This window comes from Peromyscus eremicus, chromosome 2, assembly GCF_949786415.1.
Source record: "Peromyscus eremicus chromosome 2, PerEre_H2_v1, whole genome shotgun sequence".
Classification (NCBI taxonomy): Eukaryota; Metazoa; Chordata; class Mammalia; order Rodentia; family Cricetidae; genus Peromyscus; species Peromyscus eremicus.
This window is the reverse complement of record NC_081417.1, coordinates 160,847,722-160,873,788: the sequence shown is the minus strand read 5'-3', so window position 1 is coordinate 160,873,788 and position 26,067 is coordinate 160,847,722. Positions and strand designations below refer to the sequence as shown.

General features: G+C 55.2%; 1 protein-coding gene across 1 annotated transcript in view; it reads left to right on the top strand.

Moving 5' to 3' along the window:
• Espn (espin) overlaps positions 1-26,067 on the top strand; it is a 32,541-nt gene that overhangs the window by 791 nt on the left and 5,683 nt on the right. Inside the window, exons 2-13 of the mRNA XM_059255463.1 lie at positions 2,442-2,635; positions 13,241-13,427; positions 13,520-13,702; positions 13,885-14,016; positions 17,026-17,227; positions 17,975-18,243; positions 19,273-19,314; positions 20,955-21,284; positions 21,375-21,567; positions 22,653-22,679; positions 23,716-23,861; positions 23,937-24,224. Of these exons, the coding sequence (XP_059111446.1) occupies positions 2,442-2,635; positions 13,241-13,427; positions 13,520-13,702; positions 13,885-14,016; positions 17,026-17,227; positions 17,975-18,243; positions 19,273-19,314; positions 20,955-21,284; positions 21,375-21,567; positions 22,653-22,679; positions 23,716-23,861; positions 23,937-24,224 (2,193 nt within the window). The remainder of the gene's footprint in view (positions 1-2,441; positions 2,636-13,240; positions 13,428-13,519; positions 13,703-13,884; positions 14,017-17,025; positions 17,228-17,974; positions 18,244-19,272; positions 19,315-20,954; positions 21,285-21,374; positions 21,568-22,652; positions 22,680-23,715; positions 23,862-23,936; positions 24,225-26,067) is intronic.

Here is a 26,067-nt window from a genome sequence, read left to right as displayed (position 1 = left end):
CCCGGGCCAAGATGCAGACACCACTAAGTCAGGGACAAAGGTAGGGGACCTGTGGTGGGGAGGTCTCCAAGGACATCGGCAACTTTGGGCCTTCCAACTCTAAGTCACTTCTCAGCCCAATGTGAATCTGTGTGCCTGGGGGTGAGTGGATCAGAGAGTCCTCAGTACAGAGAACAAGAAGTGAAATGCCCCGAGGTGTCCACATTCTTGTGCTGGAGGTAGGCTATGGAAAGCAGAGTGATGGAGAGCGGAGGGGATTGGAGGCCGCCAGGCCGGGCCTACAGGGTCTCCTAGCCTGAGGGAAGGTATCGGGATGACATTCTGGTTGCCTGAGCAGCCAACGGAAGTGGGAGCACATCTGATCTACAGCTGAGAGAGACCACTGAGTGGCTCACATCTGTAATCATGCCACTTGGGAAACTGAGGCAGGGGGATTGCTGTGAGTTGAAGTCAGCCTGGGCTACAGAGTGAGACCCTGTCTCAAAAACCAAAACCAGTCAGCCAAACAACAAAAACCCCACAGACCACTGGGTTAACTGAGCATCAACGGGTGATGATGGAGTTGGTACGAGCCAACTCCAATCTGGTCTGCAGGGGCCTAGCAAAATTCATATCGCTCCCACCTCCTGTCTTCCGAGGGCAAGCCCCACCTTCCCATCTTTCTGAGAGATTCTTTCCTTCTCTTATCTCCTGGCCTTGTTATCAGGAGTTCCTGGCCATGTGGCCCACAGCCACATGGTTCATGCCTCCCTCTCTTGGGAGGTGCCTGCCTCCCTGATTCCATGTCCAGCACTGGCCGGAAGCCTCCCTTATCACTCAGAGGAGGTGGAAGGAACAAGCAACCTTGTGCCAGCTTATCATATCTCTTGTCTTATACCCCCAGGAAGCTGGGGGCAGAAGTGGGGGGATGACCTCGATCTCTGGTCCTGTCCGGCCCAGAGATAAACAACTTAGGATGTGGCCCCAGCACACAAGGCTCCCAGGGTCTACCCAGCTGGTGGTACCTTGAACACAGGCCATTGACTTCATATTGCCATCATTATCCAGAAGCCCTGAGCTATGAAGATGTCCTAAAGCCTCAGGCCCATATCCCCAAGACCAGTGGAGAGGGAAGGCCTTTCTCAAGAGCTGAGGTTCCAGACTTTCATCATGGTGGTCCTACTTAGGCCACCTCTAGGCAGCCCATGCCTGACCTCAGGGGGACAGACTAAACAAGCCTGTACACACCTACAATATGCAGTAGGGAACTCTGGTATCGTCCTTAGTCCCTTATGGGCCATTTGCTTTCTGTCCCATGATCCTCCCCACCTCCACAGCCTGACTGATGACATGCTGGTCTCTTGTATCTTTTTCTTCTTTCAGGAGGCTCTGAGATCTTCCTCCTGAGATTCACCTACCTCAGGGTCTCTGGGTCTTGGCCACATGTGTCTCTGTGGTACCCTCTCCCTGCAGGAGAGGAGAGAGCTCACTTCCCAGTGACCTCTCACAGCTGCTCCGCCCTTTCTCTAGTGTCTGTGTGCTTGATGTTGACATGTTGTCAACTTCCAGAACAGCACCTACTCTCAAATGCAGCAGCCTCAGTTGGGACATCTGGAGTCTCAGTAGGTCTCTCCTTCCCCATGAACAACCAACCCCTCAGCCCCTCCTCCAAAGAGAGACATAAAAGGTATATGTGAGGAGCAGTTCTGGGCCCAGAGGGTGTCTGCAGGGGTTTTACCTAAAAACCTAGCCTCTCAAAGAGCCTGCCACTAGTACACACCTACACTATTGACTGGCTGTCCCAGGCCCCGCCCACCAGTGCCCAGTAACCTCCTCCTCCACAGGGCAAGGACACAGCTTGTTCCTGAAGCTGTGTGCAGGGGAGTCCACAGGAAGGCAGCTTCTTGTGTGGGGGTTGGGTTATTGGAGGTGTACCAAAATGGAAGGCTCTGTACCTCCCAAGGGACACTTGGGAATGAGGAAGAGGAGGAACAAGGGTTGGAGGCAGGGGGAATCCTAATGCCAGCCTGGGAGAGACTCAGCTACCGTTCCTCCCCGTCTCACTCAGCCCAGCAATGTAGTCATTCGCTCACGTGTTTCCCAGGTGTCAGAGCTGTGCATAACTCCTGCTATGACATAGGGTGCCATGTTTTGGGAGTCTCTTGTGTACTGGCAACTCTCCATCATGCCCTGAAGGCCTCCAAGAGTCCTACATGTTGTTGCTGCCTATGACCCGAGGGTCAAAGCCAGCCAGGAATTGCCTAAGGATAGAAGCAGATTCAAATTCCTAGGATCTATTTCACCTCCAAAGCGTGCTAAACTAGGTACAGCCATCCCCTCAAGGAAGGGTAAGCACATGGACTTTCGGCCCCGCCCCCTCCTGGAGGAGACTGGCAGTGGACTGAGCGTCTGACAAGGACAGGTTCAGACTACAGCGTTTTAACTAGCTCTCTTGCCCACAGGAAAAAGATAATTCTGGTGCCACAGTCCTGCATCTGGCTGCCCGCTTTGGCCACCCAGAGGTGGTGGATTGGCTTCTGCATCACGGTGGTGCGGACTCTGCCATCGGCACAGACACAGGTGCCCTGCCTATTCACTACGCCGCAGCCAAAGGAGACCTTCCCTCGATGAAGCTTCTGGTCGGGCATTACCCTGAGTAAGAACCTTCCTTTTTTATTATTGTTTTGTTTTTGTGCTGGGAATTGAATCTGGGACCTTCACATGCAAGAAGTCCACTACGGACCAGGTCAGGACCTCCCTCTTTGTTTATTTTTGAGACAGGCTCTTATGTAGCTCAGGCTGGCCTCAGACTTGCTAAGTAAAGAATTTGGGACTTGGATTCCCGATCTATATTTTTTTATTCCTTTTTTCTTTCTTTTATTTATTTATTTATTTATTTATTTATTTATTTATTTATTTATTTATTTATTTTGGTTTTTCGAGACAGGGTTTCTCTGTGTAGTTTTGGTGCCTGTCCTGGATCTTGCTCTGTACACCAGGCTGGCCTCGAACTCACAGAGATCTGCCTACTGGCCTACTGGCTCTACCTCCTGAGTGCTGGGATTAAAGGTGTGTGCCACCACCGCCCGTTGAGATGGGTCTTTGGTTGACTTGGAACGTACTATGTAGACCAAGCTAGCCTCAAACTCACAGAGATCTGCCTACTGGCCTCTGCCTCCTGAATGACTGCCATGCCCAGCCCAAGGATTCCTGGTCTTTCTGCTGACCACCCCCCAAGGGCTGGGATTACAGGCCTGTACTATCTACCATACGGGACCCTAGGACTTTTCTCTTAAGGAGGTCTCTGGGCACAGCGGCAAGGCTATGGGAAATACTTGGAGATGGCCATCAGTGACTGCTTCAGTGACCGTCCGGGGTTCAGGTGCCCAGGCCTACAACAGGTCCGGCCAAAGTGAAACTTCTCCCTTCTACACAGCCCACTGGGGCCACAGCCTCTGTTTCAGGCTCTGCAAGCAGGTGCTTCCCACCCTAGCTCCTTGGCAGCTTAGAGTTGGATTTGGTACACTGGGCATTCAGGCCAAGGTCTCTCGCCCTCCTGGGTGCTTGCTTGGCTTCAGTAGGTGGCCTTCTCAAGCCCTGGTCTACTCTCCTTTCCAAGACTGCTCTATATGGAGTGATGGATGAGTCAGGAGCACCTCCTAGACCTGACTTAGGCAGGGAGAGGAAGGGTCACATCAACTGTCAAGCAGCTAAGAGGAGTTCTGCCCTTTAGTCCCATGATCCCTCCTAGCCCCAGAGCCATGAGCAGGCTACCTCTAGAGAATTTTCCAGTTCTGCAGCCTCTCAGGCCATTCCTGTCACTGGTGGAGGAGCTTCTAAACCTTCCCAGGACCCCAGTCTAAGTGGCTGGGAGATCCTGGGACACAGTGGGGGCATGTGGGAAAAAGACTCAGCAGAGCAGAGTGACACATGAGAGTCTGGGGTGAGGACAGGGGCCTCAGGAAATGGACGTGGATTCTTCCTAAAGATGTAGGATGTGAGCAGCCACCAGGACCTGAGGGTGAGGGTTCTGATCAGTTTCTGTCTAAGTATGTGTGCCCCGCCTCAGGAGGAAGACATCTGCAAGGTGACAGGGTTTGGATCCAGCACTGATCCATTTCTGAGGTTTCTTCATGGCCACTCTCCACCAGGGAGCAGGCTGGCCACAGGCATAGGGCGGACACTGGTGTGGACACAAGATGGCTCTCAGACCAAGAAGGCCAGGCAGCAGTTGTCTCCTTGGCTCTGGACAGGCAGGCTGAGCCTGTTTGGCTTCTGGCAAGGGTTTCCCTGTCTGTCACTGGGTGGGTGAGCCAGCAGGAACTTTGCTGGGGTGGCTTCTCTGCATGGCCATTTGGTGGCCCCTGAGGTGTGAAGGCTTTGACTCAGCAAGCAGGGCTGAGGTCATATCCAAGTCAGGGGCCTCAGAGACCTTGGAGTGTGGGGTCTGACCTGCTACCATCAGCAGCCCTAGGAAGCGATGGCCCAGACTCCTCTTAGACCCTTCAGACTAGGGCCTGGCCACACCTGTGGCATGTCCTCAGCCCCAAGGCTGTGGTTCTGATGTGTCCCTCTCCCTCACTCTGAGCACAGGACACCGAGTTCTAAGATGACAGGTTATGTACATAGCACGGATGCTTGCTTGCTCTCACCAGCCTCTCCTCCAGACACAGTGTACCTAGAGGTCCAGGCTGCTGGCAGCACTATAAACAGACAGGCTTCCAAGCCTGCTCTGCAGGTTCCAATGAGAACTGCTAGCCCCTTAACCCACCTTAGAGAAAAGCCCCACTAACGACAAGCCTGAGATCCCCATGAAGGAAGACCCAGCTCTGCCATGCAGCATGCTTGTGAGTTCCAGCCCTTGGAGACCCTGACCCTCCCAGGTGCTGAGTAAAATCGGAACCTGGTGCTGACTCTGTGCTAAATGACCTCATTGAGGAGCTGAGAGACCACCAGGATTCACCGTGAATCTCAGGGAGTTAGACAGAGGGCCTGGCCTCCGATCCCTGCCATGGTTTGTGTCCAGGGTGATAAGAAGTCACCTTTGAACGGATGCCAGGCTGAGCTCAAGCAGGAGGGGGGACTAGAAATTGGGACCAGGGGCTGGTGTGCCCATGTAACCTCTGGCCTTGAGAGCAGGATTCTCTGGGGCCACAGGATCCAATCAGAGGACCCCAGAGCCTAGCTCTGAAGCTGTGGCTCCATGCTCTCCTGAGCCTCCCAGGCCCGCTGTGAAGCACTGTGAATTATTCACAAGGGCTCAGCTCTCTCTGGTGCGTTGGTGAGGGAGGAAGAGTGCCATCCGTGGGAAACTCGATCCTGCCCAGGGAGGCTGTGGGTAACCATGGGCCATGGTGCTGACAAGGTGCAGGGGAGCTGGAGGTCTGGGCAGCTTTGGGCAGGGCCCTGCTAATGCAGGTCTCTGCCTCAGGGCACTGCAAAGGGCTTGAGGTCACAGGAACACACAGTACTCGTTCCTCTTCTCTGTCTACACCAGCTCATTGGACTGAATCTTTCCAAAAACAGAACTTGCTGCAGAACACCTCCCTCGCACTCTGAGCGGGGGGGAGGGGGGGGCTTTCTTCTAAGTACCCTGCAAAAAAGGGACCCCTAATCTGGGAGTCCTGGAGACAGATGAGCTGACAGTCCTAGACAGAAACAAATAACTCACAGTAACTATGGTGTCTGCATCCCCCATTTGGGGCAACTGAAAAGGATCAACGAGCTAGCAGACCTCTTTGCTTCTAAGCTTTTTGTTTTTTTGAGACAGGGTTTCTCTGTGTAACAGCACTGGCTGTCCTGGAACTCGCTTTGTAGAACATGCTGGCCTTGAACTCACAGACATCTGCCTCTCAAGTGCTGGGATTAAAGGTGTGCACCACCACCGCTGTGCGGGGGGGTGGGGGGGGGTGGGGGGGTGCGCTTAACTGGGTTCTTGAGTCCAAGAGTCCCCATCCCAAATGCCTTTGCCAAGTCTGCCTTAGGTTGTTCTGGGGCCTAGACTGCTGCAGGGGAGCTCTGGGCTCAACCCTGACTTTGAGCTTTGAGACTGGAGAAGGGGAGGGCTCTGGGGTCTTCCTCTCAGACTCCTGGGCCCTTATCATCTGTGGACATAGCCTTCTGCATGTCTCTGTGTGTTTTCTTACTGTTGGACCCCATGACTAATGAAGCTACAGGCTTTATCTTCCTTGCTCTGTGCCTCGTGTCTGCCAGGCAGTGGACCTTTGTTTGTTGATTGATGAGGGGTCTGGAATCCATCTATGTCTGATGGCAGTTCTGTGACCTTAGATGGAACTCCCTTTTTGCATCTTCCTGTGCCCATTTGGCAAATGGACCCAATCTACCGAGAGGCTGAGGCCATGGTGGGCACAGAGCTCCTGGCCCGTCTGCCTCTTCTCACTTACACACTTAGTCACTCAACAAATAGGTCTGAATTCTTTGCCCAGCTCACCAGCATTGGGGGTACGGTTCTCCAGCTTGGGAGAAACAGCAAAGAAGGGGTAGGTTGAGAGCACCCCCCCCAACTGAGGTGAACACTCTTCTACTCCTGGTGTATTGCTGTGCAGGCTGTCTGTCCCAGGGGACAGCACGTAGCCGCTCCGGCATACACACGTGTGTGCACAAAATGAACTAAACAAAAGAACAAGAGAACACAAGTGATAAATGCTATGCAGTAAAACGGGGTTGTCTGGTAGGAAGTCATGAGGGGTCCTTTAAGTTGAGGGGGCCAGGAAAGGCCTCTCTGATGGAGTAGTCATCTTCACAAAGCTCACCGTGAGGGCGTGGCCATGGCTGGGGCACAGCAAATGAGTTGAGAGTCAAGCAGAGGTTGGGAGAGACGCAAGCGCGTGCTGGAAATGTCACGGGTGTGTGCACTGTTTCCGCTGCTGTGACAAAATACTGGACAAAAGTCACTTCCAGAAGGATCTGCTGACTCATAGTGTAAGAGGGGACATATGGCTCATTATCGGGCGGGGCAGGGGCAGTCAGTATGAACCTGAGGTGACATCATGTCCACAGTCAGGAAGCAGAAGAGTCCAGTGGGTGTGCAGCCAGCTCCTTGCTTTCTTCCCGTTTCAAACAGTCCAAGACCCCAAGCCGTGGGATCACTTCCCACACATCGGGTGGGTCTTCCTCTCAGGAGCTGTCCTTACAAACTCACCCGGAGGTGTGTCCTAGGTGGTTCTAAACGCAGTTAACTTGACATTGAAAGTAAGTCAGGCTTGCTGCTGGACTGGGAGGCCAGTGAACTGGCCTAGAACCTTCCTTAAAACAATGCTGTGATCTCCCCAACCCCTAGGCCAAGCATAAACAGGAAATGATTGACAGGGAGCTTGTGTATGTGGCCCCTTCCCAAACTCCCTTAGGGCAGACGTTATTGGCAGCAGGACAGTAAGGACTGTTGCCCTCTGACCATAGACTGATGCCGGGAACACAGATCACTCCTTGTTCTTTGTGGCAGCGTTAGCTGTACGCTGGTATAGACGTGAACAGATTCTAAGAACCCCTCAGAAATAGACTGCATCCCTTTTTCCAACAGAGCGTCTTCCGTACAATCACTGTTTGTTCACAGCACATTTTCCCCCAGGACGAAGACTACAAACTATTTATGATCTCTGTCATTGCTATGGCACCCCACACCAGCAGGGGGTCTTGGAACAGGGTTTTTCAGATCCAGAGTTCAGGGTCCAGAAGGAGGACAGCAGGGCTGGAGAGGTGGCTCAGTGGTTAGGAGCACTGACTGCTCTTGCAGAGGACCTGCGTTCAGTTCCCAGCACCCACATGGTAGCTCACAACACCTGTAATTCCAGTTTCAGGGTATCTGACGCCCTCTTCTGCCCTCTGTGGGTACGTGCATGCATGTGGTGCACAAACCAATGTTCAGGGCCTCCCACATACACATAAAATAAAAATAATAAATCTTTAAACAAAAAACAAGGGTATGGTTCGTTGAGGCTCAGTGGTAGAGTCCATGCTCAGCATGCATGAAGCACTGAGTTCCAACCCCAGCATCTTATAAACTGAGTGGTGGTGCAGGCCTGTGACCCCAGAACTCAGAAGGTAGAGGCAGGAGAATCAAAAGTTCAAGAGCCATCTAGATAGTGAGTTCTAGGTCAGCCTGGACTGCATGAAACCCTGTCTCAGGAGAGACAGAAGGGAGAGGTTGTCCTTTACCAACATGACTGACACGTGGGCTGGGAACATGTAGAGTTCTGAAAGCCCGTCCTGTGCCCAAACGAATGGGGACAAAGGAGCAGGTGCTGGGAAGGGTCCCCTGGTGAGCAGTGCTCAGCCAGTCAGGTGTGGATGAAGAAGACCACTGGGTAGTAACTGAACTTGAGACTGTGACTGGACCGGGGGATGCTGGGAGGCCCAGCACCGCCCCCCCCCCCCAGGGGACACTTTCCACTTCACAAGCTGCTTTAATGTTGACTCACAGAAGCCTGTGAAAGGGCTGGGCAGCCTACTTACCACAGAGGAAACTGAGGCTGGGGAGGGCGGAGGACCCTGTGCTGGGACCTCACACAGTGACTGGAGTGAAGTGCTGAGTGGAGACTGGGGACATACAGAAACTGCAGGCTGGAGAAAAGCCAGGCAAGAGTCGTCTGGAGGTCTCCTGAGATCCTTTTGTCTCCTTTGGTCAGGGTCCCCGACACACACACAGCAGACATGACCTCTAGCCTGACACATGCTTGGCAAGACCCTGGTCCTGGCTCATCCTCCCAGGACAGAAGAGACATCCCAACCCCAGGTTTGAGAATTCAGACATGAAGGGACACTGGGACCCGACTTGAGGGAGGTGGGATTTACACCTGGTCCTTCTCAGCCCTTGTCATGTCTTCAGGCCCCTGCACGCCTCAGCCCACTGGCAAAGGGTTCCTGAGAGAAGGGCAGAGGTCTGTTCAGAGGGAGGGGGGCTGACAGACAGACAAGAAAGGTGTGGACACAGCGCTCTCTCCCCCTCTCTGTGTCGGACTCAGGTTCACCTCACAGCTTTGTCTATTTTATATCAAATTATCTTAGCCCTCTCTGCCTCAGTTCCCTCATTTGAGAAAGGAGAAGGGTGCTAACATTCACCCCTGGGACCACAGCAAGGACTGGATGGGAGAGGGTGTGAAACTGGCCAGTCAGTGCACTTGGAGTGAGGAACCATTCAGTTAAAAGTAGCTGTTATCAGTCGGCCATCACCCTTTTTAAAGTAAGACAGGGTCTATGTAGCTCTGGCTGTCCTGGAACTTGCTCTGTAGACCAGGCTAACCTCAAACTCACAGAGACCCGCCTGCCCCTGCCTCCCAAGTGTTTAGGTTAAAGGCATGCGCCACGACACCTACCCCATTCTTCTTGTTATTGTTAATTGTCCATTCGTCCAGCCAGCCCCAGGAGTTTTATTTTGTTCCTTATGCTTATCCAGTGAGTCTGAGGGAGCCTGGACTTCCTCTTACCACCATGCCAAGCATGAAGACAGCTGACTGCCCCCTTCTCATGGCCCGTCAGCAGACTTACCCCAGGCCCTGGGCCTCTCACTCCTCAGTAGGAGTCCTGAGGACAGAGGTTGACATGCTACTAATAATGGGGCCTTTACTGTGTGACAAGGCTCTGCTGGGAGTGGGGAGTGGCAGCTGGTGGCTGATGGGAGGTGGGCACCACTGCCCTCTGCTGCCCAGTTCCTTCTAGGTGGCTGGATGCCCCTGGATGGTGGCTCCCGCCAACCGGGAGATGCTGGAAAGGCGAAGCACAATGGCTCTGGCTTTCTTTGTTGGGTAAACTGCCTTGCCCCACCCTGAGAACTCAGCAGGCCCTGGGGTCGCCCCCTCCGGCCTCCAATCCCCAGGACCCCAGAACTCACTGTGCCTTGGTTACTGGGTGAATAATTCAAGCTGCTGAGTGTCGGTCATGAAATATTTAGCAGGCTGTTCCCAACACACCAGTGTGTGGGGGCGACGTTGGCACTGGGATTGCAGGCTGGGGCCATGAGCCAGCAGGGTTCTAAGAAGAGGTGTGGGGCAGATGGCTGGGGCTTTTGCCTGCCCTGCTCTGTGTAGGCAGGACGTACTTTTAAATTTTTTCCCATTTCATTTTATTTTAGGTTTTTAGATACAGGGTCTTACTATATAGTCCAGATTCTCAGTGATCCTCCTGTCTCAGCCTTCCAAGTGTTGGGATGATAGGAGTGTGCCAGGATACTTGTGTGTATTGCTGAGGCTCTAACCCAGAGCATTACACAGGCATTGTAATACTGAGCTACACCCCCAGCCTTTGCTTTGCTCTTGACGTGAGTGACATTCTGAAGGACAACCAGGTGTACCACCATTTCCCCCCAAGACATCTAAGGGCCAGATCCAACAAGTGTCAGCTTTGTGTCGGATGGGAGAAGGAGGTCTGCACAAGGAGTCGGGAGAGACGGGGAATGGGAACTAAGTGAGGGATGCGTACAACTTGAGCAGAGAGGCTCCAGGGTCAGGGCTGCTGAGAGGGCTGTACTTAAGGAGGGGAAGACATGCTTGTCTGGGTAGGAATAGGGACCTAAATTATGTTGCAGTGACAGAGGTGGCTGGTGCATGGACAGATCTATCTGGAGGAGGGACATGCAGGCCACTGGACGAATGAGTGAGGGGTTTGATGGGTCTGACTGATATTGTGGATGTTTAGCTAGGAAGAATAATTTGAGTGGGAATATGAAAGACTGGAGAGTAACAGGATGGACACCCCACTCCCCACCCCTGCCCAGCTTGAGTTTGTAGACTTGAATGGACAGGTGATGGTTCTGGAGTAGCTTGTGGCTCCACCCAGTGTCCATTCCTGGTAACTGCACCCTGGGCAGCCCACGCCCATTATCAGCCTAGTGGCCAAATCCTTTAATTGCATGCCTCTCACCTGTGAGGCTGGATCCCTGTTACCCAGTTAGGAAACTGCCGGGCTGGGGAAGCAAGGACAAGGGGTGGTAATAATCAAAAGCTAGACCATAAGGGAAACCACTGGGACACGGGTTCCACCTGTTCTTTCCACTTTGCACCACTGTCCATGTGTCTCCCGTGGGTCACATCCCACAGGCACTGCATCCCACAGATGGATTTGTGATCCCATCATATTTACCAGCTGTGTGACGTGTGAAAGAATGCCCTAGCCCCGTTAACCTTCTGCAAAGTAGGGATAACAACAGGGCTTAAGAAATACTTGCCTTGCCGGGCGGTGGTGGCGTACGCCTTTAATCCCAGCACTCGGGAGGCAGAGCCAGGCGGATCTCTGTGAGTTCGAGGCCAGCCTGGTCTACCAAGTGAGTCCCAGGAAAGGCACAAAACTACACAGAGAAACCCTGTCTCGAAAAACCTAAAAAAAAAAAAAAAAAAAAAAAGAAAGAAAAAAGAAAAAAACAAACACTTGCCTGGGCTGGAGAGATGGCTCAGTGGTTAAGAGCATTGGCTGACCTTGCAGAGGACCCAAATTTTATTCTTTGCATTCATAAGGAGGCTCACAACCATCTGTAACTTCAGTGTCAGAGAATCTGGTGCCCTGTTTTGACCCCTGTGGTTTACACACAGAAATATAGGCAAAACATTCATATACATAAAATAAATAAATATTTCAAAACACTAAAAAGATCTAGGCATGCTGGTGCTCTCCTTTAACCCCAGCACTCAGAAGGCAAAGGCAGGTGGATCTCTGAGTCTGAGGCCAATCTGGTCTACAGAGCAAGTTCTAGGACAGCCAGGTATACACAGAGAAACCCTGCTTCAAAAAAAAAAAAAAAAAAAAAAAAACACACAAAAAACCCTAAAAATTAGTTAATTAATTAAAAAGAAAGATAGACTTATCTGCTAGTATCATACTCCCAGGTAAGTGTCCAGAATATAGTGAATGTAAGGCTGCCAGATTAACGCCAAAACTCAAGGAACTGGAGAGAGAGCTCTCTGGTGCCTGCTGCTCTTGCAGAGGACCCAAATTTGAGTTCTGAAACCATCTGCAGTCCCAGCCATATGGAAATCTTGCACCTCTGACTTCTGCAGGCACCTATATTCATATACACAAACCCACACACAGATACATAAACATAATTAAAACACCATTCACAGTGAAACCCAGGATGCAGTACTTGGCAGATGCTAGAATACTAATGTCCATCTGAAGTTTGGGGTTAACTGGGCACTACTGCATTTTACTTGGAAACCTCCAGTCCTGCCTTCTAGGAAGTTGGTTTCCTGGGGGAGGCACGGCCAGCAGCAGCTACAGCTAACCAAATAAGCCAGGCCACCAAAGGAACTGGCCCAAGGTAGGAAGGGGCCTCCAGAGGGTACAGGGAGAAAGGACAGGCAGGCTTCAGGAAGGAAGGATGAGTTGTAAGGAGGAAAGAGTGGGCAGTCCAAATGGGGAGGCACCTGAGAAAGGTACAGAATTCAGACAGCAAGTGTGGAGGCACTGGTGACAGCTGCTGCGGCTGAAAAGGTAGGAGAAACCAGGCAATCATGTCCTTATAGACACCGCCTAAGAGGCAGGTGTGTAAGCTTGTGAGATGGATCAAGGGTACAGATGTTTGCTGTGTTTGTGGCTAAGCCCGATGACCTAAGTGCCATCCCCAGGAGCAACATGGTTGAAAGAAAGCCAGCTGACTCCCAAAAGCTGCCCTCTGACTGCCTTGTGGCCATGCCTGCCACGTATATACACACAAAAGTAAATATAACGTATGAGAAAAGAGTCATTTTCATAAAAGGGAAAAAAGAAAATCAATAAATATTTGATAAGTAATAATAAAGATAAATATAAGACAAATAATAAATATAACTTAAAATCATCTTAGCTGGGCATGGTGGTGCACGCCTTTCATTCCAACACTCAAAAGTCAGAGGCAAGTTAGAGGCCAGCCTGGGCTACATAGTGATGGACAGCCAAGGCTATGTAGCAAGACCTTGTCCAAAAAAAAAAAAAAAAAAAAAAGCAGTAGGCTTAGGCACAATATAGAAAAGTTGTGAGAGGCAGACGGATCTTTGTGAGTTCAAGGCCAGCCTGGGCTACAAAGCGAGTTCCAGGAAAGGCGCAAAGCTACACAGAGAAACCCTGTCTCGAAAAACCAAAAAAAAAGAAAAAGAAAAGAAAAGTTGTGTAGGCAAGAGGAGGCGGAAAGTGGAGAGGGACTCTGAAGGACAACGTGCGACACAGCCTCTCCAGGCCACTCGTTCAGCATTCTGGAGAGCCAGCCTAGGGAAGGAGGCTTTGGTGACAGTGCAGTGGGCATCCAGAGCACATGGTGGGTGTTGCCTCTTCGCAGGGGATTGAATGCCCAGACCAACAACGGTGCCACACCCCTGTACCTGGCTTGCCAGGAGGGCCACCTGGAGATGACGAAGTACCTTGTGCAGGAGTGCAACGCAGATCCGCACGTGCGCGCACAAGACGGCATGACCCCTCTGCATGCCGCTGCGCAGATGGGTCACAACTCAGTCCTGGTGTGGCTGGTGAGCTGGGGACAGAGCGGAACGGCGCTGGGAGTGGGCGGGGTCAGGAGGGGCCTAGCGCAAGCCCCGCCCTCTGCCCCGCCCCCTACCAGGTGAGCTTTGCAGGCCTGAGCTTGTCAGAGCAGGACCACGACGGCGCCACGGCCATGCACTTTGCTGCCAGTCGCGGCCACACCAAAGTGCTTAGCTGGCTTCTGCTGCACGGTGCAGAGATCTCGCAGGACCTGTGGGGCGGGACCCCGCTACATGACGCTGCTGAGAACGGGGAACTCGAGGTCAGGGCGGCCCGAGAGGGGTGGGGTCGAAAGTGGGTGGAGGGCGTGGTCGGGGCGGGGCCAGGTGCTGGGGCGCGGGCGCCCTCTGGCGGCCGCGCGCTCTCTTCGCAACCCCTCTGTAGTGCAGGAGGTGGAGGGACCCAGCTCTCAACCGGGTCTCCTTCCCTGCTCTCCCCTTGCAGTGCTGCCAGATCCTCGTGGTGAATGGCGCGGGGCTGGATGTCCGGGACCATGATGGGTACACAGCTGCCGACCTGTCTGATTTCAATGGCCACACCCACTGCTCCCGCTACCTGCGTACCGTGCACACCCTGGTATGACCCAGCAGTAGTGGTGTGGAGTTACTCCGTCTCACCACCTAACCCCAAGTGTCTTACCCCTTTTACCAAGAAGGAAGCTGAGGTTCAAGGATATGAAGCTTCTTGCTTGAGGTGGTACAAGGAGTAACTTTCCTTGCCCACTGCTTGGCACTAGCTGAAATTCAAAACCACTGTCATGGGGTATGAGGACAGGCAGAGACAGACCACTGGGCCCAGCCAAGTTCATTTTTCATCCACCTACATGTATTAGTTGATTAAATCTTACAGACCCTCTCTTGTAGGGTGTGGTAGTGGTCCTATTTCACAAATGGGTAAACTGAGTCTCCGGAAACCCGAAGGTCACATGCCCATGATGGAGTCCAGTATCCTGGCTTGGCTATGAGATGTTAAGCAAATTTACGAAAGTCTGTTAAAGGGTATCAAGGATTTATTAAGATATAAAATGGGGAGAGGGGGCTGGAGAGATGGCTCAGAGGTTAAGAGCACTGATTGCTCTTCCAGAGGTCCTGAGTTCAATTCCCAGCAACCACATGGTGGCTCACAACCATCTGTAACGAGATCTGGTGCCCTCTTCTGGCCTGCAGGCACACATGCTGTATACATAATAAATAAATAAATCTTAAAAAAAAAATAAAAAATAAAAAATAAAAAAATAAAATGGGGAGAAAATGCACTCTTGGATACAGAACAAAGTGAACAGCCGCCATGGTCCTCCAATCTGCCCCGGGGTCAATGGAACCAGTCGTCTGGTCTCCAACCACCCCAAGAGAGAGCAAGCACATGCCCCCTCTTCAGTTTTAAGCAGTCACGTACCAGAAAAAACCACGCCTCTATCAGGCCAGATACCCCAAGGCCATTGGTGGAGCAAATTCCCACAACAATGAGCTGCCTCTTTTCTCCCCTCCTTTGGTGATGAGGGTTGAACCTAAGGCCTTGGGGGTGCTAGGTAAGTGGTCTAGCATTAGCTACACTTCGGGTCTCTTCCATTTGCCTTTTTCTGACCCTCCTGCTGCAGCCTCCTAAGTAGCTAGGATTATAGCCATGTACCATGGCACCTGGCAGGAGCCACCCCTCTTGACTAGTTACTCGCTTTGTAGTTAATTCATAACCAAAAAACAATGTGACTCTTGTAAATTATTTTATTACATGCTTACAAAGCCATGAGATGACCCAGGGGGATTCAGGCTCAGGTGTGGGCGTCTCTAAGTCCAGGGCCCTGCCCCAGCTGCTACAATACCTACTTTGGGGCTGTAGAGGAGGAAGACCGTAGGTCTCACAACCCCCCTCAGAGGGATGCTATCTCCAGGGCCTAGCCCAGACATGAGTAAGGCTTCCAGATAAAGCCTGGAGGAGAGAAGGCAGACGGCCCTGCTCTATCTGCTAGCGTGTGGGGTGACCCTGTTGAGATTTGAACAGTACAGCAGAGCCTAAGTGTCAATCAGGGCTGAAAGGTTGTGGGATGAACTTCCAGCAAGGGCCTCCCAGAGTACGCAAGAGGTTGTGGGTACCCCATCACTGGAGCGCACGAGCAGGAGTGGACACTGAGGTCTCAGTACCAGGCGTGAGTTCCTTCCTGCTGAGTGCCTGCTTTCAGGCTGCAACCCCTGTGAGCTTGCCAGGCTGCAGCTACACCTGCCCACAAGCACCAGTGCTGAGGTCTGACTCTGGTAGATTCTCTGCCCTGTGCTTTACAGGTGTGACCCCAACTCACCTTTACCATGTTATTGGCACTTTACACTTAAGGCATGTTACTGGGCACCATCACCATGCCTGTCACCAACTTTCAACACCTTTGCCCCTCCCCCCATGGAGCAAATACCATTATTCCCACTTCACAGATGGAGAGGCTCGGGTGGAGAAACTATTGGTATACAATACAGTCATGATCCCATAGCCAGTGCGTGGGGGCAGGGAATTAAAGCTACGATTCCAGGCTGCAAACCTGTGAGCCAGTGTCCCACCCTACCTTCTGCGGTCTACAGAGGTCAGGGCTGGGTCGCTACGCTGCCCACTAGTGTTAGTCAAGAAAAGAGTACCTTTTGGTTGTTTGCCCCAAGTCATCTTCTGGGGCTCTCCTTTCCTTCACAGGGTAGGGAACAGGGCCTGGGCCCTTGGAGTGAATGAGGCAGGCAGCAGGATCTGGTCCCCTCACCCAGGCAGGCCCGGCAGCAGCAATGACAGATCCAAGCCACCGAGGTAGCTGGCCCAGAAAAGGCAAACACTAATTACAGGGCCAATGAGGGTGCCGGCTGAGCCGTTACCTGGTGCCAGCCTGCTTCCCTCTCCCAGGGGGCCTGTGACACTTCTCAGGCAGGGAGGGGCGAGGGGCAGATAGGAGTAGCTTTGGGCAGGAGGCAACAGAGGAGCAGGCTTGCCGGTAGCAGGGACAGAATATGGGCAATGTAAGTCGGCCCCTCACCCTAACTGCCCCCAGCAGAGAGGGGCAGACCAGCACTCAGGGGCCCAGCTGGTGGGAGGGAGAATGAGAGGGTCGGCAGCCTCAGCTGGGCCATCCCATCTAGGGCCCAGCCCCTCCCCCCATCAGGAGATAGACTGGCCTAGGGCAGGGAACTGGCATGTCAACAAGTTAAGACGGGGTTGCAGCCAGGCAGTGGAGGTTGAGTCTCCTTCTTCCTGTGGTAGCAGCCCCTGGGGCCCTCTGCCCACAGATGCATAGGAGCCCAAGCCTTCTGCCCACTGATGAGAGCAGAGAGGCTGGTGCAGGGCTGCATCCCGCAGGGCTGCATCCCACGGGGTTGCAGCCTAGGTCCTCCTTCCCAGGTCCCGCCTTCCTGAGCAGGGGGAGAGCCTGGTGGGAGTTTCTCTGCGGCCTGAGGCGCTGTTGAGGGTCTGCTGTTGATGCTTATTTGGAGAAGATGCAGACCCTCTCATGCGGAGAGAGAAGGAAGTGACTTGGCAGGTTGTTCAGGGAGGACTTGTGGTGGGACCCCTGTTCTGGAGACTGTGGAGGTTATCCCCACAGCTTCCCTCCTTTCTCCTCAGAGCGTGGAACACCGAGTCCTGTCCCGAGATCCGTCCACTGACCTGGAGGCAAAGCAGCCTGACTCGGGCATGTCCTCGCCTAACACCACCATGTCGGTCCAGCCACTGAACTTTGACCTGGGCTCCCCCACCAGCACCCTCTCCAACTATGACTCCTGCTCTTCCAGCCATTCCAGCATCAAGGGTCAGCACTCTACTCGAGGTGAGCAGGCTGGGAGGAAGAGGAGGGAGAGGAGCCAAGCCCAGGGCCACTCTGTTTGTGTCACTCACCGCCTTAACATGGGGAGGGGGACAGTCGAGCATGTACATCCCAACATACTCCCCGCCACAAAGTCCGCATGTGCCCCACACATGAGTCATTGCTTTCTGTTCTAGGCTACAGCCTCAAAGGTGCACATATGGACAGACGTGCTAGTATACAGATAAGCATGCACAAGCACACATACAAACTTATCCAGATAATATACATCCATACACCTGTGTTATACAAACAGACATGGACACCCACACACAAGGTCTCCCAGCCCAACACAGATGCACAGAACACAGAGGGACAGGGTTAAATACACATATAACAAAAGCCCTCAGAAACAGGCGTGTGTGTACACACTGACCACACCCTGAACGGAAGTCCATCTACCTGCAGTGTCTGCTTCCCACCACCAGGTGGTGACCTGCAGAGCTGGCTGGGTGTAGCCCATGCAGACTCCTGCCCTGCCTGGCCTCTGCCAGGTGGTCCTACTCCACAGGACCAGGAAACCCAAAACTCCCTAAAATGACCTGAGAATATCACCTTCCTGCCCACTGTGGTGGCCACAGCGAGCCATCCAAGCAGTGACCCCTGTTAGCCACTGGATAAGCTGTTCAAAGTGTTGGGATACCTTGGATCTGGGGAACATTTTACAAACTTGTACATCCTGCTTGCCCTCCCGCCCTCCCCCCCCCCCAGGGCTCCCCAGTGCAAGAGCTGCAGACTTACAGAGTTACATGGACATGCTGAACCCAGAGAAGAGCTTGCCTCGGGGCAAGACAGAGAAGCCCACAGCACTACCGCCGCCACCTAGCTTCCCTCCGCCACCACCCCCAGGCACCCAGGTGCCCCCACCTCCACCAGGCTATCCAGCCCCCAAGCCTCCTGTGGGGCCACAAGCAGCTAATATCTACATGCAGACTAAGAACAAGCTTCGCCATGTGGAAGTGGAATCATTGAAGAAGGAGGTAGGTAGAGGGCGATCCCTGTCGGCTAGCGGTAGGGGTAGGCTGATGGGCCAATGGAGAACTGGCCTGGTTGACTTGTGGTCGCAAATGAGACTTTCTGGGTCCAGGGCAAGTTCAAGAACTGAAAGTCCTAGCCAGGTCCATGAGAGCTCAGGACTGAACATTGTGGATGGGGTTGCAGGTGGGGTGGGGGGGGTGGGGGGGGCAAGCAAGCCACCACTCCTATTGAGGAGTTGAGGCTAGAGGAACATAGACCTTGTGAGGAGCTACGTGGGCCATGTCTTGCACAGAGTGGCAGGGCTGTCTGGAGTTAGCAGAGAAAAAGCATGCAGATATTGTGCACACTATAGTGTGGGGCTCGGGTAGAGAATGACACTTGAGCCAGGTGGTGGTGGTGCACGCCTTTAATTCCAGCACTGTGGAGGCAGAGGCAGGCGGATGTCTGAGTTTTAGGACAGCTAGAACAGCCAGGACAGCCACGGCCAGGGCTACAAGAGAACCCCTGTCTCAAAAGATAAACATAAAAAGAAAGAAAGAAAAAAGAAAACAGACAAACAAACAAAAAACCCGACACATGAGGTGTCTTCCAGGTGGGTCGTTCTGGGAGTTTGACTTGAAGGTGAGGGCCAGAAGGTGGGTGAGGAAGTTGAGCAAACACTAGAAAGTTCTGCTACCTCCTGGCTGGCTAGCTAGGGGATTAGAGGCTGAAGCTGGCGCCTCCTCCCACCACAGTAAAAAGGCTTGCTTCATAACCTGGGGGGGGGGGGGGGCGGGGGCGGGGCATGCATGTGAGACGAAGGGAATCCTCCAGAAGGGGTGTGAATGTGAGGGGCTAGAACCTCCAGGGCATTTGGACTTCGGCTAAAGCTGGGGAGCAGGGGAGGGGCAGATATAGTGGCAGGGAGGCCCGAAGCTGGTCAGAGGGAGAGGTGAGGGGACAATCTGAGACCACAGGTGGCCAGGTGTAGGGTGGCAAACCCATAAAGTCTTGCCAGAGCCCAGACCTTGCAATTCTCTCCTCAGCACAAGGCTCGCCACCCCAGGGTGGAGCAGAGTGATCAGTTTGCACAGGTGAGCCGGGTCGCAAGGCCATGGGGCGGAGGCGGCATGGGAGGGACACAACCTTCACAGGGACTGCCACCGCTCTTTCAGCTCCCTTCCGGTGCACCGAACTCTTCCCAGAAGGCTCTCTTGTCATCTGGAGATGAAATAAGGCTGGGCAGAGATTGTAGGGGGTTGAGGCCAGCCCACTTTCGCAGCCTGGCGCAGCATATGTGCCTTGCCCAAAACCATGCCCGCTCCCCACCCCCGGGCCTGAGTGCCAGCATTATGCCATGCCCGAGCCCCTCTGCGATGTGTTCGTGCAGAACTGCAGGCGCTAATAGGCTCCACAAAGGGCCCTTTGTGTGCCAGTTACGTCCCTTGCCCCCTCAGGCGTGGGTGCCTAAACTGTCGGATAAAACTGGGTTGAGGGGTGTGCGCCTCGGTGGCTGCAGTGGGTGCCGAAGGGGCTGGCTGACCCAGAAAGCAAATCCGGCGTGTCGTGTTTCCTGTCACGTGAACCTGGTCCAGTGGGGTGCGAAGGGTCTGAGGACACTGCAGATACTTATAAACTTGGGACTGGGTCAGGGGACAGCCCCGACCTGGTCATTTGGTCTTTGGCCACCTCTTCTCTCTCGCACAGCGCAGGCCTTAACAGGGAGCAACCGAGTGAGAAGTGGCTTTGTCACCCGAGCCCACCCGGCCACCCTGGAAACTTGAGTCCTGGGCGCGGGTGTGGTGTCGTTTACATGGATAGCGATGGGTTCCAGATGCGGGAGGGGAAGGTCCGGGGCGCGACCTGGGCTGGGGTGGGAGGTGGGGGCAAAACTGAGCAGTTTCACTGCCCGAGGTCAGGCCCTCTGGCGGTCCTGGCTAATGACTGGGAGCGAGGAGGATGAAGGTAGGGTACTCAGGACCGCAAGTGGGGAGAGAGGGGCAGAGGGCGGACCGGGTGTAGAGCAGTGGGGCTCCGTGACATCCCCGCCTGCTGGGGGGTTAAGCCTGGGATTGGCGGACCCTGGGTGATGTCAGGCCGACTGAGCTCATAGGCGGGCTGAGTGCGGGCCGGGCTGTAACCTGAGAGGAAGGATCAGGTAACGCAGGTGTCGGGTCCGTGCCGCCCCCGCCGCCAGGTGCACAGCGGGGGCCACCGGAACAGTCGCAGGTAGGAGCAGCCCTAGACTGTGGGTCCCCTGAATAAGCAGAAGCGTTCCAGGATACCAGCTCTAGACAGGGCCCCCTCCAGGCCGAGACCCCCGCCGGAGAGGGTTCGAGGAGCCTTGAGCGCTCACGTGCGGTTGGTGGAGCAGCTAGTAGGGTGCAGCCGAGCCCTCGGGGCGGGCTAAGTGGGAGCTGTCCTAGCTCAGGCTCCCCCTGGCGTCCAGGCTGGGCCACCCCGCCCTTGGGTCCGCCCCTTCTGGCCTCAGTGGGAGCCCCTGTGCCCTTGGCCCTAACCCAGACCCCTCCCTGTGAGCCGGCCGAGCCTTCGCCCTTTCACCAAGGTCCCCACGCCCCTCGCCCCATCCTGCACGGAGAACTGGGGGGTGGGGGGTGGCAGGGACGCGGCCAGCTGCGCCACTGCAGGCCGCGAGCCCCCCAGGCAAAGGGTGGGAAGGGAGGCGCGAGGGGCATCCGGGCTAAGTGCATCATCCGCCACTGTCTTCCCGCAGCCGAGCTCCCGCGACGGCCACTCGGGGCTGAGAAGGCAGGACTCGGGGCTACGCAGGCAGGACTCGGGGCTGCTCAGGCAGGACTCGGGGCTGCTCAGACAGGACACGGGGCTGCGCAGGCAGGACTCGGGGCTGCGCAGGCAGGACTCGGGGCTGCGCAGGCAGGACTCGGGGCCGCACAGGCACAACATCGGACTGCGCAGGCAGGACTCCGACCGCAAGCAGCGCTCGTACAGCAAACAGCCCAGCACGGGGGACTACTACCGCCAGCTGGGCCACTGCCCGGGGGAGCCGCTGGCCTCACGCCCGGGCATGGCCCACAGCGAGGAGGTGCGTGCTCACCAGCCCGCATCCGCGGGCCATCCGGGCCCCGACCCTGTCGCACGCTCCTCACTCGCTGGCCCCTCTGCACCCCCGCAGGCGGCGCTGCTCCCCGGGAACCACGTGCATAACGGCTGCTCAGCAGACCCCAAGACGTCCAGGGAGCTGCCGCCACCACCGCCGCCGCCGCCACTGCCCGAGGCCCTGAGTTCGCCGCCACCTGCCCCACCTCTGCCCATCGAGGGCGCGGGCGCAGGCAGCGGGCAGCGTCGTTCATCGTCGTCGGCTGGCAGTGAGTAGGGGCGGGATGAGGGGTGGGGGCGGCGCCAGCTGTAAAGGGGAGGGAAACCTAAAGACCGCCCCCTCCCCAGCTGCGATTTGCCTGGTCCTTCTTCCTCCTTCCCGGTTCTTCTTTCCAGACCCTACCCTTTGATGATAAGGGGGGAAAAGTTTTAAGTTGCTTCTGTCCCAAGGCAGGGCTGGGCTGAGTGTGGCTTTTGGCGAGGCCCCTGCCCTCTCTGGGCTTTCTACTTTTTGGCTAGGGAGAGCCTCCCGGCTCTGGTGGCTGGTGTTTCTGAGCAGCCTACTGGTTCTTTTCTTCCTGTACCCTGTATCTTCAGTCCCGGGACTCCCCAACCTCTAACTCTTGTTCCTTCAAGCTAAGCACAGCCCTGAGCCTTTCTCGGGACTATGACAGGACTCTCACTGATCAGCTGTGTCTGGCTAGGGGGACCAAGACAATGACCCAGCAACACATCGTTTTTCCTTTCCTGGGGGTTGGTGTGTGCATGGTGATGGTGATCGTGGAAGACAACCCAGTGTCCCCCTCAAGAGTGCTAGGCATACATTCCACCACTGGGCTTGGCACCCTTACTTAGAAGTTAAGCTGGAGACCAGGATTGCTGGACACTGTTCCAGGGATCCTGGAAGGTTCTGGTTCTCCAGTCCTAGGGAGGCAGGGCTCAGCGTAGAAACTGTACTCGGTAGTTCCAGCCCAAAGCTTCGTTTCTCCGACTAGAATAGGAGAGCAGCTCCTCTGGAGCCTGTGGTAGCATGCCCACACCTGGCTGAGCCCCTGGAAAGCGGTCAGCCCGTCCCCAGCGTGACAGTCAACTCCCTTCCTCTGCGGCCTGTACTAGGGACAAAAGGAAAATAATAGACTCTGGCTGCCCAGCCAGCTCCAATGCCAAGATGGTCTCCCTTAGAGGACTGGATGGACCACCCTCGTGGGGCCCCAGAGTGGCCTGAGCTAGGGTCACAAGGGCAGGAGAGCTCCTCCCCTCTCCCGCTCCTGCCCTCCCTGCCCTCTCTGTCCCCGTTTCACCCCAGCCCCCCTTCCTCTAACTGCACTGTCAATTCTCTCCTCTTGGTTCCTAGAAGTGAGAGTCCTGAGACACAGGAAGAGTGAGTAGCTGCGGGCTCGTGGCTGAGGCTGAGGCGTGGGGTGGGGGAGAGGCGGCTTGCCCAGAAGTAAGGCAGAAAGGGCCTGGGACTGAGGAAAGGGCTTGCTAGGGGCCGGCCTGTGAGAGGACCTGTTACCCCCAACTCCTGTGGTACCACAGCTTCCGGTGCCTGGCTTGCAGTTCTGCTTAAGTAAATGAGCCAGTGGCATGCTTTCCTTCTCTTTGGGATGTGTTCTGGATCACCAGCCCCGGCTCCCAAGGGCCTTTAGTGTCACTTTGTCCTGCCCCCATCTGGGGCACCAAAGACAGCTCTCCCCAAGTACTCATTCGCCTCCGCCAGCCCTGCTGGTGATGCAAACCCAGTGTAGGGATTTGCATGCTGTTGGCCTGGCCCTTCTTCCTTCACGCCCTCTCCTGTGTCCTCGGTAAGCTCCTCCTTCCAAGGTCCCCCCAGGGCCACGCAGTGCTTTGCCATAAATGTATGCTCTGCTTGCAGTCAGTGTGTCTGCTGTCTGTCTGTGGGTGTGGAGCCAGGGAGGGTCCAGCTGGGTGGCACTCCAGGGTCCTGTGTCTTATGGCCACGGAGGCTCCAATCGGCTCAGTCCAAGGGTCACTGGACTTTGCTGATGAAGGGAGAGGGCCGTAGGGAGACTCCGCCCTAGTGGGGCTGAGCCAGGAACCTGGGACAAAGGTTGGGTGGCTAGCCAGGTAGTGCTTTGGAGCTGGGCAGTCGATGGTGGGCAGAGATCCGCTCAAGTCCCCAGGGCTGGCCCAAGAGCCACCATGAACTCCCAGGGGCCTCCAGGTGGGGGCCGTATGCCCAGTGAGTAAGACCTGGTGGGGTCACTATGGACTGGGCGCTGATGGCCCACCTTTGGGTGTCCTGACAGCCATCTGAGGTGTCCCAGGATCTGGAGAGCCGCCTCTGGCCCAAAGGTGGGCCCTACCCATCTGGCTTGGAAAGGGGGTTTGGACGGGCAGGAGGGAAATGGGAATGCTACCTACCCCCAACTAAGCACCTCTTCTCCTGTGGGCAGGCACCAAATCTTTCAACATGATGTCCCCAACGGGTGACAACTCAGAGCTGCTGGCTGAGATAAAGGCAGGCAAGAGCCTGAAGCCGACACCACAGAGCAAGGGGCTGACCACCGTGTTCTCAGGCAGTGGGCAGCCAGCCTCCCAGGTAGGCACTGGACGGGTGCCCCGCCCCGGCTCCCAGTGCCTGCCCGGTGCTCAGCCCTACTGCTTCTCCCGGCAGCCTGAGTCACCGTCACCGCCACCGCAGCCATCACCACAGCCCTCGGCTTCACCTGCGCCATCTCGGCCCCGGAGCCCCACCCCACCCGCCTCTGGGCCTCAGCCATTGCTCAATGGCAGCATAGTGCCGGCGCCGCCCGCCACCCCGGCACCAGGAGTGCAGCTGGATGTGGAGGCCCTCATCCCCACCCTCGATGAGCAGGGCCGGCCCATCCCAGAGTGGAAGCGCCAGGTGATGGTCCGAAAGCTGCAGCAGAAGATGCAGGAGGAGGAGGAGCAGAGGAGGAAGGTGGGTGGGTGGGGCTTCCTAGGAAGCCCTGGGGTCTGCACTAAGCCTCCAGCCTGTCCCCCCTGCCGCCTCTCCACCTGTTTTGACCCTTGGCGAGAAGCAGGAATATAGGATACCCTACACATACTGGTCTCAATCTCCCCGCGGTTAGCTGTGCCTCGAAGGGAGCTGTCAATGTTTACCAAACTCTCAAGTACCTTCAAGTCACTTGGGACCTTATTAAAGAGCTTATTCTGCTTTGGGGACAAGGGTTGAGATTCTGCATTTCTAACAAGCTCCTTGGTGGACCATACTGAGTGGCCGAGAGAGGCTTGCTTTGCATCCAGACTGACCTGAACTCTATCCTGGTACTCTCCAACTGCAGCTACTGAGACTTGTTTCAGCCTCAATCCCCGTATCTGTAAGATGATTTGGTCATCACTAACTGATGGTCACCATTTATTCATCCAGCCAATGTTCCCTGAGTGCCATCCATGTATGGCACACACTATTGTATCTTCTGATAGGGCTCACCACTGGTGAATGTACCAAAGCCGGCTACCAAGGTGGCTGTGGAGGTGTGTGTGAGTGTCAACAAGCAACTTAGTGTCCCTGACAGATAATGGTGTGAGTGTGAGAACCTGCGGTAATAAACAACTAAGGTTTATAATACTCTGAGTGGTCAGGAGCCCAGGGGACTGAGGTGCCGCTCAACTGGTTGCCAGCTGTGGGCTGAGGGGTGATGTAGTAGCCCAAGGTGATGGGTGGAGGAGGCACACAAGAGCTGATTAAGAAGAGTGGGATGTGGAGGAAAGCAGGCAGAATGGGCTGGTCTGGAAGTCAGAGTGGGTATGTTTTGGGTGTTTGGTGTGTGTGGCGGCTGGTGTGTCAGGATACAAAGATTCAGCTATCTGCCAGGAAGAGACTAGGCCCCAGAGCATGGGAAGCCTGGGGGCAGGTCATTGGAGGAAGTGGGGCCATCATACTTGTGTGGGAGGTGAGCTGTACTGGCTCTAGATGGACTTGGCCCTAGAGGTGGAGCTGGGTCCCATGCATTTTATGGGGTAGGAGACTGTAACTTTAGCTTAAGACCAGAGTCTGAGGGGGAGGAAAGTGAGGTGGCCTTTCATCTAGGCATGTGAAACATTGACCACTGAGACAAGCAGAACTTGGACCGCAGGAAGCCTGAGAAAGGGTCTGTGATCTGAGAGGAACGCTGGGACGTGGCTGGGAAATAGCAGGCTGTGGATTGGGGAGGGGAGGGCCTCTGTGCTTCTCAGCTTCAACGCCTTTCGCATGATCTTTGGGTGGTGTAATGAGCGACCAAGTCAGGCATGGAGACCCGGTCTGCAAGCCTGCCTTCCCTGCCTCAGGCAGCACCGCAGCCCCAGCCAGTGCCCTCTACCAGCAACCAAAGTGAACACTGCTCTGAGTCGGGAGCCGAAGCCTTGCAGCAATGCAATCTCCCCGCCAGCCAGACTGCCGGTCTCTGCAAACGCGGCCCAGCGGAGCCATTACACCACCCAGGACTTGCAAAAGGTCGCCGGCTCTGCTGCGGGAGCTGGGCCAGAGGGAGACGCGCCCCCCTCCCCTCTCTTGTCTTCCCCGCCTTAGCTGACTGCTGCTAGCTCCTGCTGCTATCCCCCGGAAGGCTGGAGGTACTCCCGCGAGCACAACGCCATCCTGGGCCCCTTTGGCGAGCTCATGACGGAGGCTGACATCCTCCGTATCGAACAGCAAATTGAGAACCTGCAAGTGCTGCACAAGGCAAAGAAACTGGAGGCGCGCCTGGAGCAGCTAGAGCTGGAGTTGGAGCAGCTGCTGCCGATCTCGGCTGCTCTGTCTGCGCCACGCTTCACAGTAG